The 13880-nt window shown below is 35.2% G+C and overlaps 3 protein-coding genes across 6 annotated transcripts; 2 read left to right on the top strand and 1 right to left on the bottom strand.

Moving 5' to 3' along the window:
* The first annotated feature begins 376 nt into the window (after nucleotides 1-376).
* On the top strand, nucleotides 377-2774 carry LOC111491232 (meiotic recombination protein SPO11-2). Of its 4 annotated transcripts, none has more exons than XM_023140037.1 (11): nucleotides 377-510; nucleotides 591-674; nucleotides 807-936; nucleotides 1044-1181; nucleotides 1271-1359; nucleotides 1614-1742; nucleotides 1870-1964; nucleotides 2062-2124; nucleotides 2202-2278; nucleotides 2357-2484; nucleotides 2564-2774. In XM_023140037.1, exons 1-11 carry the CDS (start codon nucleotides 424-426, stop codon nucleotides 2696-2698), a joined length of 1155 nt encoding a protein of 384 aa, XP_022995805.1. In that variant the 5' UTR covers nucleotides 377-423; the 3' UTR covers nucleotides 2699-2774. The 4 variants fall into 4 exon arrangements, with proteins under 4 accessions (XP_022995805.1, XP_022995806.1, XP_022995807.1 ...); XM_023140038.1 differs by having other exon boundaries at nucleotides 2378-2484; XM_023140039.1 differs by having other exon boundaries at nucleotides 2357-2505; nucleotides 2587-2697.
* On the bottom strand, nucleotides 2764-7552 carry LOC111491233 (PIN2/TERF1-interacting telomerase inhibitor 1). Its single transcript, XM_023140041.1, has 11 exons — nucleotides 7356-7552; nucleotides 7172-7256; nucleotides 6260-6336; nucleotides 6147-6171; nucleotides 5988-6069; nucleotides 5786-5852; nucleotides 5476-5572; nucleotides 4301-4464; nucleotides 3554-3787; nucleotides 3352-3468; nucleotides 2764-3106 (listed from the first exon to the last, which is right to left on the bottom strand). Exons 1-11 carry the CDS (start codon nucleotides 7431-7433, stop codon nucleotides 3044-3046), a joined length of 1089 nt encoding a protein of 362 aa, XP_022995809.1. The 5' UTR covers nucleotides 7434-7552; the 3' UTR covers nucleotides 2764-3043.
* A 210-nt stretch (nucleotides 7553-7762) lies between these two features.
* Nucleotides 7763-10098, top strand: LOC111491050 (DET1- and DDB1-associated protein 1-like). The gene is made up of 4 exons (XM_023139782.1): nucleotides 7763-7962; nucleotides 9382-9442; nucleotides 9621-9682; nucleotides 9795-10098. The coding sequence occupies exons 1-4, from the start codon at nucleotides 7879-7881 to the stop codon at nucleotides 9882-9884; spliced, it is 297 nt and encodes a 98-aa protein (XP_022995550.1). The 5' UTR covers nucleotides 7763-7878; the 3' UTR covers nucleotides 9885-10098.
* The last annotated feature ends 3782 nt before the right edge of the window (nucleotides 10099-13880 follow it).

A 13880-nucleotide genomic window follows, 5' to 3' on the forward strand; every position in this document is an offset into this window, starting at 1 on the left:
AAGAGGGCGATGTTGGATGTATGTTATGGTAAAATTACCATTGTGCCCCTTGGTTGAGATTTTAAAAACCGACGTTGTTTTGTGTATTATGTAAGATAATCTTATCTTGCAGTTATTAAAAGTATATTTAAAGACTTTGGAACGACGATTTGAGACGATTTCAAGAGGACAATGTTGGATGTACGGTATGGTAAAATTACCATTGTGCCCTTAGGTTAGATTTTCAAAAACCACTTGTTTTTGTGTATTATGCAAGAGAATCTTATCCTGTAGTTATTATAATTATATTTTTTAAAAATGGTAATAATAAGATTATTTATTTATTTATTTATTTATTTTTACTCTCTGGAGCATTCTTAATTTGAAGCTTCTCTTCCCAATTAAGACATTATAAATGTTGGAGGGAACAGAAGTGCTTGTAGAATGGAGACGACGGGGTTATTCAAATCCTCCATGAGATTTTTCTCCGATCAAGAGCTCTGCTACGCCGATATCCTCACTCCTCAAGAGGTATGATTTTCGCTTCATCATCATCATCTTCTATGATCTCTGCTCGGTGTTCTTTCATCTCAAACATTGATTTCGAATAGGCCCTTGCGAGAATTCAAGTTGCGGTCCTCAATTTCCTCAGAATTCTCAGTTCCTCTACTCCTGCCATCTCAAATCTTCCTCTGGTACGATTTCTAACTAAGAAACGAGACGAGATGAGATGTATGATCTTCAAGTTCTAGATCTTTCCGCTCTTACAATCGGATGCTATTCTCTGTTACTACTACTAAGACGGGAATAATATACCGATTGGATAGATTGATCGAAGTTCGAACAACAGCCGAGTTAATCAAGGAATTTTAACCGATGAATCTTGGATTTTCCTTTCGCACTCCTTTTCTACGCGGTCTTTGATGAGAGCCAATGCTGCTAAGGCCTTTGTTAGAGGTATTGCAAACCAAACCTAATCTTCGACGGTCAGATTTTTGTAATGAAAGTTTTGTTAGCCTCTGTTTTGGTCTCTTTCCATTTTTTTTCCCTATTTTGTGGTGCAGTATGGAAGCTGATGGAGATGTGTTCTCAGATCTTGCTTCAGGAAAAGCGAGTGACGCAGAGGGAGCTCTTCTACAAGCTGCTCTGTGATTCACCTGCTTATTTCCCCACTCAGTTGCATGTCAATAGAACAATTCAAGGTGATGTTGTTCAACAAACAAAAACTGACTTGTTTAAAACCTAAAACTGCATCGAACATGGTGACCAAATCTTAGTAGTTTTATTGCAGATGTTGTAACATTACTTCGATGCAGCCGTTTCAGCCTTGGAGTTATGGCATCTAGCAGGGGACTTGTCGCCGGCCGTCTTTTGCTTCAGGCACATTGTTATGTTTATAAATTTGGCTATTTACACAATATGCATGAAATGGAAATTCGCTTATATAGTGCATTGAGTCCCTCTTGTTCTGCTTTCACATGACAAATACATCGAAAATCCTTGAAATCAGGCAATTGATAATGCATGTATAGTTCTATTTCTTGGTATCTGGACAACGCGCACTTCTAAGGTTTCTTCTATTGAACCAAATTCTTGAATATCGAATCCTTTCTGAACAATTTCAGTTGCTGTAGGAGCCAGAACAAGAAACTGTGGACTGCGCTGCCTGTGGTTCTTCTGGATATGCCATTTCTGGTGACTTGGACCTGCTGCAGAAGTTGACTCTGAAGACTGACGCTCGGTATGTAATTGTCATCGAAAAGGTAATTTCAGTTTCATAAATTATGACTTGCTCATCAACTATGATTTTGAAGGCAATAATGTGAGTATTTAATGAATCATAAGTCGTGAACATGTGTCAACTGTCAAACATTATTATTGGTTATACAGCATGCCATCTTCCAGCGGCTGGTGGAGGATCGAGTTTTCAATCACATTCCCAGTATTCTTATCACTGCCAAAGGATATCCAGACATAGCAACAAGGTAAGTTTGTTCAACTAGTTCCGAAGATTGCAGTATTCTTATCAATCCCTTCTTGGCAGGCACGACCAGAACTTATGAACTAACTACCCCTTCTCAGGTATTTTCTTCACAGAATCAGCAAAACGTTTCCCCACCTGCCAATTTTCGGCCTTGTTGATTGGTATGATCCTCTTTAATATCAACTCAGCAACAGATTGTAGAATTATCTTCTCATGTTTAGCTTCTGGGGTTCTTAAGGAACCCTGCTGGGTTGGCTATATTATGTACCTTCAAGTATGGAAGTATCGGGATGGGCTTAGAGGCATACAGATACGGTACGTCTCAGACGTTTGATTGCGCCACCCATTTCTGATTTCAGATCATAAAACTGAAGAATCTGTCTACTTTACCAGCTTGCAATGTAAAATGGTTAGGCATGCGAGGAGACGATGTACAACTTATACCACAAGAATCTTTGGTTTCACTCAAGCCCCGGGACCTACAAATTGCCAAAAGCTTGATGTCCTCGGAAATATTACAGGTATCGTACAACAATCCACACATATTGATGCTTTGGCCTTTTTAGGTTATCAAAATCTAAGGCTATTAAACCGCAACAGGAGAATTATCGAGAAGAGCTGACCTTAATGGTTGAGGGAGGGCAAAAGGCCGAACTTGAAGCTTTGTACCACAATGGATTTGATTACTTGCAGAAGTACATAGTTAAAAAGATTATTCAATTTAATTACATCTGACATTATTTTGAATCTACAGAAGTAGATAAAAGGCTGTTGGGATACTTTCCAAGAAGCAAACGAAATTTAATTGTAACTTGTAGCTGCCAAATTTTGATATAAATTAGAATCCAACACCATAATCTAGAGAGCGTTGCTAATACAAATATTAAATCTTTCTATCATGGCCTCTGCCTACTTATAATCAGAGCCGTAGGTTGAGACTAAAGAAATAAATCGTAGACGGAACAAAATTCAGTTTAAAAAAAGTTGCCACACAAGAGAGCTCGATATAATATTTGTCCTCTAATCTCTCTGCAATATACATCGCCACAGGTGTTGCGTACTACACTACAAAATTGTCAACTACTCCTTCGACCGCAGAGTTACTCTTTTCCCTTCCACCAAAAACTTCCCACTGCTCTCAATCTGCAACCACAAAAATCAAAAATAAAACCAATTGCCATCGAGGAATTTTTATATTCCAATGAAGCTTTTGTTAAAAATAATAAAATAAATCCCATCCCATACTTCAATGGAAGAAAATGGAAAAGAAAAAAAAAACGGGCCTTGCCCAACATGGGAGATTAAACGAAGGCCTAGCCTTTGAGTTCAATTGCTTGCTTACAACAGGTGTGCGGTGCTTGTGGTAATATATGAGGCTAGAATGATACCTTCTGTTTCAAGTAAGCAAGAGCATCTTTCTTGGAAGAACAGTTGGCAAAAACAGAAGTGGCGCGTTCATCAATGAAAGATTTCAGCTGTTTCAGCTTTAAACATTCTCCAGGTGCCTACAATGATGAGAACCAATATAGTGATGCCTTTAGAGAAACATATAAACCATAAAAGAACAGCTCGTAGCTACTGTTAACATACTTGGCTAAGAATTGTTTTACACAATTTTCTCAACTTCACTTTCTGCTGCCCGCCAGATTTTTGTGTGCTGAAAGAGTCATCATATTTCCGTTTCATGGGAGGAGGGGCGGCATCACCAGAGTCTTCGTCGTCACTTTCATCAAAGGAAGTCTTTTTCCCCTCAAAGTAGCAGCCAGCTATTTTCTTTGGTCTACTCTTAATACCCAGTCCTTGCTTTCCTGTTGTGGATTTATCCTATAAATTTCAAAAATGGAAAAATTATTAGGTATCATTTGTGAAAGAAATGCAAGACCCAGGAACAAAAGACGGATACTGTTACGTCATTTTACTCGAATATTATTCCCCAAAACCTTCATGGCCAAAGCATATGTCTTGGGTTCGACTTGACAACCGAATATGGTTTCCCACCAGGTAGGAGTGCATACACATTACATCTGACTTGACAAAGGGGCTGGATGGCAGCAGAAGCTATCAGCATTCCATGGTGTCACAACCATACTAGAAAGGGTAGGTTGTGACCCCCACAATCGTAAGCAAGAAAAAAAAAAACATGCAATTGACATCCATAGGACCACGTCAAGGGACAAGAGAGAAGTGTCGACTAAGGATGATAGTGCATTCAATTTATATCTAATAGATTCATTAATTTTAAAACAGGTTGAAAATTGATGGGCAAATAAAAAAAAAATACCTTCAATAAACACTGATTACAAAAATTCATAAAACAAAATTTAAAGATGGACATACTTGAACAAGCTTGTATAGATTCTCTTGATCATCTTCATGAAAGGCAGTTCTCTCATTATTGGTTTGAAGGGATTTTCTTCGTTTAGATTCCGCACCCAAAAATCCTCCAGAAATGAAGCCATATTTATAGCCCCACCAATCAGGAGAAATGGTGACTGTGTTTTCTGTAAAGACGCAGTAAGTACATTCAGAATATGGTCTGTTTCTTTTTTCAAGATAAAAGACGGGAAGAAAGGAAGAACCCAAGAAATTTGAGAAACTTGGACACTTGCCCCTTGAGCAAGCTTAGGTCACCCCCACCAACTACTACTTAATTTTATCAAGGGGACTAGCTAATCTAAAATATATACAATAGAACACAATAAATATTTGAAAATTTAAAAAATTTAATGGCAAAGCACTTGATTCCTAACCTAGAATCAGAACCAAACCAGCAAAAAAAATGGAAGTATTGCAAGTGATAATTGATAATTGCCTAAGGACAAAAAGTTGCAAGTAATAATTCATAATTGAGTTAGGGAAAAAAAGTAATCCCATAAAATTAACGAGGTGTATGCAAGTAATTGACCCCTTTCACTTCAAACCAAGAGATCGGTGCACAAAAATGTCCTGAAAGACAGTTTTGAAACATTGCGAGAGCACCCAAGAATATAGTATCCACTGCTAGAGGTTGTGTAATAGTCGTTGACTCATTTCTCACCTAGTTTATTAGGTTATTGAGTCCATTAAACAAGCGCATTGCATTAGGTTGCCGACTCATTTCTCACTTGGATTAATAGGTCCTTGACTCACTTCTTGCTTGGTTTAATAGTACATTCGTTTAAATTGGAATGCTTTTATTTTTCCATTTTGTTTCATTTCACTCCGTTTGGAGTTTGGTATCCTTGAGCATTAGTCGATTTATCTCTTGTTAAAAAGAAAATGAAAATACTTAAGACTTGGAAAAGACCAAACAGAGGTTACAATTACAGAAGGAGACAAATAATAGTGTCTAGGTTGAGTTCCTCGCTCCCCCACTCCCCTCATAAAAAATAAATAAAAAAAAAAAACCATAACAACATTTATCCTAGGTGAATCAAACACTTTATTGAAAAAAAGGTCAAGTTGTAAATAAATAAATAAATACATTTTAAAGACCAGGCCAGAAATCCATCACAAAAGGAAAATTAAATTACCTTCAATGGCAATAACTTCAATTTCAGATTCCTCTGATGACTCCAGTTCCGTGACTGCATTAGGACATGTTTCTGGTAATTCCTCCACCTTTTTTGCCTGCATTGTAGATAAACTTTTTTCCCCCAATTACATTCAGATTCACATAAGAGAATCCATAAATACTCAGACTGGCCTGCTAATATATTGATAACGCTAGAAGAAATAATTGGTCAAGTTTAGCTAAACTCAAAGTTCATTCATAAAATTAGAAAGAACCCACGATAGAAAAACAGCCATGAAAAAGAGAGATCCAGTAACTTCAATACTTACAAGGATCCCTTCAAGGTCCTTGGAAGAATATGCATTGACGAGCTTTCCTCTCTCTCTTCTCTTATATCTGGAAAAGAAATGTAAAATGTACATCTCCATGTAATTAAACGATAGGGGTAGAGCATAAAATAAATTACATTATACTGATACAACTCATAAGTGATAAGAGTAAATATAAAATGAGGAATACAACAGGACCAACCTTCCTTGTGGTCGTGTAGCCTTGACAACCAGATCCTGATCATCATCCACAGTTTCCACCGAAGTGCCATCTTTCTTTGCAGCTGAAAATCATCATACTATAAACATCAGGAAAATGCCATACTTTTGTAATGCTGAAGCCAATGCTCAAAGTTCTTACCTTCCTCGGTGTTTTGTACTGCTTGCTGCAATAAAAAAAAGAAAATTTTAAGCTACTCTCAAAATATGCACAAAATTAATACAAGACAGTAAATAAAGAATGGAGGGAAATACCACTTTCAGTCTCTTCAAGATGTTGTCAAATTGTGTTGTATCAAAAGCCCAACTGTTCTGCTTCTCAGTGCCAATTCCTAAGGTCAAAGAAGAAGTCAAAACAAGCTACAATGCATTCGTAAATACTGAGCCACAATTTATGAGCTGGTGTTACTATGATTTGGGAACAAGTCAAAACAAGTAAAAATCTAGCATAAGAACCTACGTATGTTGCTAATTGTTGTCATATCTCTATGTGTCTTCATTCCAGAAAGTGGTGCTTGTGAAAACCCTTCCTTTTTTCTCAACATCATCAAACTCCTACCACTAACCATCAGACCACACATCACCAGAAGGCTTACAAACATATTCTACGCTACTTAAGTAAGTTTTCAATCTTCCCCTGAATAGCTTGGCTCCATCTGGGAATGCCGATGCAAATAGGCTAATTCCTTGCCCCTTGGATGGTCGAAACTCAACTTCTAGGGTTTGTTTTCATTTGGGAAATACAATCTGAGCAGATGTTATTCATAAGCAGATTGTCATAGCTTGATTTAGCAGTACGAAGTCGATAGAGCAATTAAAAAGCCACTCTTTTCAACTTTCCATTTCCAAATATAAACTTGTTACCCAAAAGAACCAAACTACTCTTTTAGTTTCTAATTAGACAATTTTAAGAACATATTCTGAAAGAAGAAAACAAAACAATGAAACTATTGGGATGCAACCTTATTTCTTAAAAACAGCAACAAAAAACACGATTATTATCAGACGATTGTCTGCCTGTTCCCTAACAATACACTAAATCCCAAAATCAAACCCACGCATGAACACCTACCATTTTCAGTGAACGTTTTATCAAGCAGAACAAAAACTTAAATTAACGAAACAAAAACTGAATTTCAGGAAGGAAATATGGAAGAGGCGACAAACCGGCAGTGTCTTGTTTATTTTTAACTCTAACATGGCCTTTGATCCCTTGCTTGTCTTTTCCGAGCCCTTCTCCTTCTTCCCACCCCTAAAAAATTACAGATTCCACAGGAAATTCAATGATGTAGAACGAAGAACAATCCATATTATTAGATTGGTGGAAAAACAAGGAAGGAAAGGAAGTAACCATCTGTTTCATAAGGCGAAAAGCTGCGGATTGTCTTGCGACGCCGACATAGCAGAGAGGAGCTTCGGGGGCAGCCATGGATTCTGCTTGGTTCTACGAGAAGAAGATCCACGGCCGACTTCTATGTCTCCTCAGGTTTTGGATGCGATGAGTTTAATCAAGTCGGGACACTCCGAAACCTAAAGCGGGAGCGACCAAATTACCGCCGGGTTTTTTTATTTATATTTTTCTGAAATTTTAGTAAATGGGCCCGTGGAGTTTGTTTACTTTGTAATATGTTTTAAATTTTAAATATTTTAAAAAATACAAAACTGAATTAAAAAAATTATATTAACTTTTTTTTTTAAAATCTATTAAATATTTAAAAATTATTTAAAATATTTTATAAAATTCAATGAGTAAATAAACACAAATTAAAGCGCCGTGTCTCCACCGGTTGTGATTCCAAAGGCGCTGTAACTCCGAAATGACTCGCTTCTCTTCCTCTTCCCTCTCTTTCTAACATAAATTCAGCGGCATTTCGATGGGGTCTATGCTCGGTGACCTGCCGTCATATGATCCTCACAACTTCAGCCAACTCCGACCCTCCGATCCTTCAACTCCTTCTGTAAGTTCTCATTAGTGGCGGAATCATACACCCTTTATTCTGTTCTTGTAATTGATTCATGTAATCGTTGAACCCTTTCGTTCGTTTTATTGATCCTTGGTGTTTTCCTCTATTTGTGACGGCTGTTTATTTCCTTTTGAGTGGGGAGTTGCTTGAGTTGTTTGTTCGTCGAGGTAGGGTGTGAATTGTGAGGAAATTGAACCTCATCGTGATCTTCTTTGCTCTGTTACTGTTTGGGCTCTGCTAATTTTTGGCATTACTGATCTGTTTTCTGGGGTTGTGTTGTTTTATCGTTTTAGAATCTGGAAATTCTTGAATTCTTGGAATTTTGATATGAATGTTCTTAATTTAGCTAAGTTTGTAGATGTAAATCCAATGATGTTCTTCTTTTAATTTTAACTCTTCTTTTCTCTCTATCTTGGTATGCTAATCTTGTAAAGTCAGTCCTGTGAAAGTAATGATTCCACTAACTCAACCACGAAGAATTCGCTGTAATGTGATATATTAAGGGGACAAATCTGCAAGGAACAATTTCTGGGTTACTGACCTCCAGAGAAAAGAAATAATTTATTTCTCATGTATAGGTCAATCTTCAAGTTGCTAACGATTCTGAAGCCCAAACATTCTAATCTTTGGACTAGGAGCAAGTTGCCTCTTCCTTTTGAGTATACAAAAGGTGAGATCTCGCATCGGTTGGGAAGGAGAAGGAAACATTTTTTATAAGGATGTGAAAACTTCTCTCTAACCGGTGCATTTTAGAAACCTTGAGAGAAAACCGAAAAGGAAAACCCCAAAGAGGACAATATTTGCTAGCGGTGGCAAAAAGTTGCGTCATGTTCCTGGCTTCTCTTTTCTTGAGTTATACAGTTCACTTTCAAATGTTTATGCTTAGAAACTCCCAATCAAATGCTAAGATAATGCAATAGGATCAAAAACTCTAAGAAACTTAGTTAGAGGCTGTTGATTGAGAAGGTTTCCAACACCATCTTAACTAAAGCTACCAAATGTTGTACCCTTCTCTGAAGGGAAATCCTTCTGTGGATGTTAGGCTGGTGGTGTGAGATTTCACGTTTGTTGAAGAGGGGAATACATTTGTTAGTAGTGGATTTGGACTGTTACAAATGGTATCAAAGCCAAACACCGAGCGGTGTGCTAGCGAGGACGCTGGTCCCCCAAGAGAGTGGATTGTGAGATCCCACATCGGTTGGAGAAGGGAACGAAGCATTCCTTATAAGGATGTAGAAACCTCTCTCTAAAGGGGAAGCTAAGAAGGGAAAGTCCAATGAGGACAAATGAAGGGTTTGGTTTAAATTGTGTACAATAATGCAACATATTTTTACTAGGGGAGTTGCCTGCTGCAAGAATTACAGCAGAACAACATATTTTTACTCAGTAATCTGTTTTATTATTATTATGTAGAAGATGATTCCAGCAACTTATCATCCTACCCACAGCAGGACCCTTCCGCCACTGGATCAGGGTAAGCAAGAAAAACCGTTCCCTCGTTACAATGCCGAGACTATGATTTTACCGACCATACCGATATCTTTGTATCTTGATCGGCAAACGGTACCTTAGTCAGTAGTTTTCCACTGTTAGCTTTAGTTTCCATCTCCTCAACTTGGTTTTTGTCACCATGTCACTGATTTCTGCTGCAGTTATAAATACTGAGCCAAGAAATATACTTCTACGACACATTTATCAGCATACAGAACAAAAGGTTAGTAAAGAATCTGTATGCTTTGATATGAAATACAATCTATACATGGGTGAGCTTGTGAGAATAAACACACACATTCTTTATGGACTTTCCCTGTTCTTTCTAATGGCAGTCAAGAACAAAGAGACCTGCAGCCGAGCATCCGATGCCCGAGCACGGAAGCAAGCAACCAAGAGCATCTACTGCCAACACTTCAAATTGAGCCTTGGAGGGCAGTTTCTTCCAACAATGTAAAATCTGTTCTATGTTGTGAAATATGTTGTGAAACAGCTCGGCCCGACATTTAAATGCTGTATATAGATTTTACTCCTTGTAAGAATGTGCTAAACTCAGCCACACCAAATTGTTCTCAAAAACATTAACAGTTCACAGCTTACCATTTTGGCCTTCAAATCTTGGCCCTATTCTTCTTTAAATATGTTGTCGGAGGCTCCTTCGCAGCCCAAATCCACTGCGGGTAGATATTGTCCGTTTTGGTCTGTAACGTGTCACTGTCAGTCTCAGGGTTTTAAAACGTGTCGACTAATAAAAGGTTTCTACACTCTTATAAAAAATGTTTTGTTCCCCTTCCCAACTAATGTTGGATATTACAATGACTCTCCTTGTTCTTCTTTCACGGTTGTTTAATATATATATATAGTGTAATAATTATAAGCTCATAAAGTTGATAGGAAGTTAGTGGGCGCACGAGAAGCATATTGGAGTAAAGAGATAAATGGTAAAGACATTTCATCCAACACTTTATATAACGTAACCAACCCTACTTAAACCTAACCATATTCATATTCATATTCATATTCATTCGAAACACATTAAAAACAACTAACAACGAAATCTTGACTATTTCTATTTCGATCCTTTAAACCAACCAGACTCTTAAAAGTCACAATACAAAAAACTGAAAAATTGATTTGTAAGAGACTAATTTAATGATGAATGAGATGAAATTTTACTTGGAAAGTTATTGGGGTTGCGATGCATAGAAGCAAGAGTCACTTTGGTTAGTGTTTTATAATTTACATCAAATATGGTGAGATGATTTGCATCAATCAAGCATATCATAATCACCACTTTCGCTTTCATTATCATGTCTTTTATTCACATTCATTATTATTATGCCTTCATACATGTATAAACGTTACATATATATATATATATACACACACACCTTCTAAGCTTCATTTATTTTAACTAATCTCTTTTTGGGTCATTGATATGATAGATAATGACCTTTGTTGCTTTTCCACGCTTTGAGATATATTAATTTACACATACACATAATTTAAGTTTGATACCCCTTTTGTTTTGCAATACCCAATTTGGTTTAGACAACGATATGTTGCATGCATCTTACTTTAATTTCTACTACTTGTGTGAGGTTCAAGTCTTTTGGTTATTATTATATTTAATGCTAATGCTAATTAGTTACCTTTCTAGCTACTTCTTATTTTGATGAAATTAACATAATCATGAATTAAGCTTATAAGTTTATGTGATTGTAATTCTTCTATTCATTATATTTACATGTTGTTCTTATGATTATTTTAATGTTGTGGGGCTTCTAGGGTTTTATCCTTCATAGCTTGTAAGAGAAGATGGGCTAAATTCCAATGAGAAACACCAAAAAAATATGGTAAACTTATTGCAATTCTCGCATGGTCATGGTGGAATGGGGCCCAATATTGTCCATTGTGATACTTCATATTTGGTTAGAACAAAGCATTCTTTATGAGGGTGTGAAAACTTCTTCCTAGCATACCTGCTTTAATATCGTGAAGCTGACGACGATACGTAACAGGCTAAAGTAGACAATATATGTTAGCAGTGTGTTTGGGCTGTTACAAATGGTATCATAATCAAACACCGAGGCGGTGTATCAATGAGAACATTAGACCTCGAAATGGGTGGATTGTGAGATTCCACATTAGTTGGAGAGGAGAACAAAACATTACTCACAAGGGTATTAAACTCTCTCTTTAATAGACGCATTTCAAAATTTTGAGGGGAAGCATGTAAAGAAAAGCTCAAAGAGGACAATATCTGCTAGTAGTGAGCTTGAGTTGCTACTAATGGTGTTAGAGCTAGTCATCAAACGGTGCAATACACTAGATGGAGTGGGGCCAAACCCTCTCCATAGTAGACATGTTTTAGAACCGTGAAATTGACAGTGATACATAACAGGTCAAATCAAACAATATTTGTTAACAATAGGTCTAAGTTGTTACACTTACATACAATCAAAGTACTCCATTAGTTAGAAAGGAAAAACACGATGAACTCTTATAATAGAAAACGGTAAAGGAGGTAGAAGTAATGTTTCTAGCAATTGGTAATACTAAACTTAGTGACATGGAGTGTGATCAAAGTTGTCCCAATTTAGGTTTAAATTTGCATAAAATTTGGTCCTAGGCTTTGTCCAAAAATATCACATATTAATGAGACAGTAAATATGTTGTTATGAACTAATGTTATGAGATAATAAAACAATTCCCTCCTAGGTTAATTTATGAACAAAGTAAGAAAGGCGGCTAATAATTGAAATCATTAAAAAAAAAAAAAAAAAAAAACAGCAAAACAAGAAACAAAGATTGACAAGTGAGCTACTTGGTTGGAAAATTAGGACTTTTAAACCTTACTTCAAAACAAAATTTTGATTTATCATAATGAAGAAAGAGCCTAATTAGCTACATGAAAAAGATTGATAATATAATGATATTGATTAAATATAACATATGCATCTCATCCATTTAACGCTAATTTAACCTAAAAAGGGCCGAATAAATCTCATCCATTGTTACTTTTATGTAATATTCGAGATGTTTATAAGATAGGACGGGATGAAGAAGCCTTCTTCATCTTTGCTCCTACCACCTACTTCAATCATCATCACTAAAATTTGCGCGATTATTTTTAAAAAATACAATAATAATATCTCTAATTTTGTTTAATTAAAAATTAAAATTTTGTGTTATTAAATGAATATCTAATTAAGATCTCCCTTTTTCAAAATTTGCAACAAGATTTTGCTTTTCCAAAATTATTTAATTCAATTCTTCAATTTTTATTTCACATTTTTTAGGGTTTTACCTTGTATTTGCGTTTAAAATATGTAAAATATTTTAAAGTAATTAATTAATAATTTAGGTTAAAAATTATTAAAAATAGGATTTAATTTCAATTTTATATATTGGGATGATTATTTCTTGTGAATTAAGTGAAAACCACTTCCCACACACACACACACTAAGCCTCGCTCTTGCTTTCTCCTCCATAATTACATTAATTTTTTTTTTTTTTCCTTTTACAATAAGATTAGAGGATGTTACAAAATGAAGTATTAATATTTGATTACTATTTATATTTTTTGAATTAATGTGTGGTTATTAATCAAAGTTGTTGACAGCATAACTCTATGATCTATTTTTTAATATTATTTGCTATAAGAGAATTTTAAAAATAATGGATTGTATTTTTTAAAAAAATTGAAAAACTATAGGAGAAAATTATAATATAAAGTTTGATTAAGTGAATAAATATGGTAAAACAAGACATTGATTGGAGTGGAAGTTGGCATCCATGAAATTACATCATTCAATCGTCATCATGTTTCCTCTTATGGTATTCAAATAATTCATAAATTTAATTAATGCATATAGTAATTAAATACATTAAGGAAACTAAAAAAATAAATAAAAAATGGAAGCGATTTCATTGTCATAAGATCTTCTAAGTGTTCCTTCCACCCTCCATGTGACATTATCATTATTGCTTATGTTATAAACTTGGTATTCCTTAACAACAAAATTTTATAATAATATTATTTTTTTAATTATTTAATAATTACACAATTAAGAAGAGTTATACCATATATATATATATATATATATATATATCTATAGGTGTAAAACTATCTTAAATTTCATCCTAATTAATTTTGCTAGCCACTAATGCAAAATTGTCCTGTATAATTTGATGCTTAATGGTTATTTTGATAATTATAATTAATAATTTATTTTTAAAAAGATAATTGATATCAAATTATTATGACATCAAATATTCTTAATTTTTAAAACAATTTTAAAAATTAGAATTGAGTTGGTGGATTGATGTGATAAAAAATATATAATTCATGCTTTGTTTCTTTTTCAACCGATATGGTATCTCACAATTCACCTCCTTTAGAGGTCAACGTCCTTGC

The sequence above is a fragment of the Cucurbita maxima genome, unplaced genomic scaffold, assembly GCF_002738345.1.
Source record: "Cucurbita maxima cultivar Rimu unplaced genomic scaffold, Cmax_1.0 Cma_Scf00016, whole genome shotgun sequence".
Classification (NCBI taxonomy): domain Eukaryota; kingdom Viridiplantae; phylum Streptophyta; class Magnoliopsida; order Cucurbitales; family Cucurbitaceae; genus Cucurbita; species Cucurbita maxima.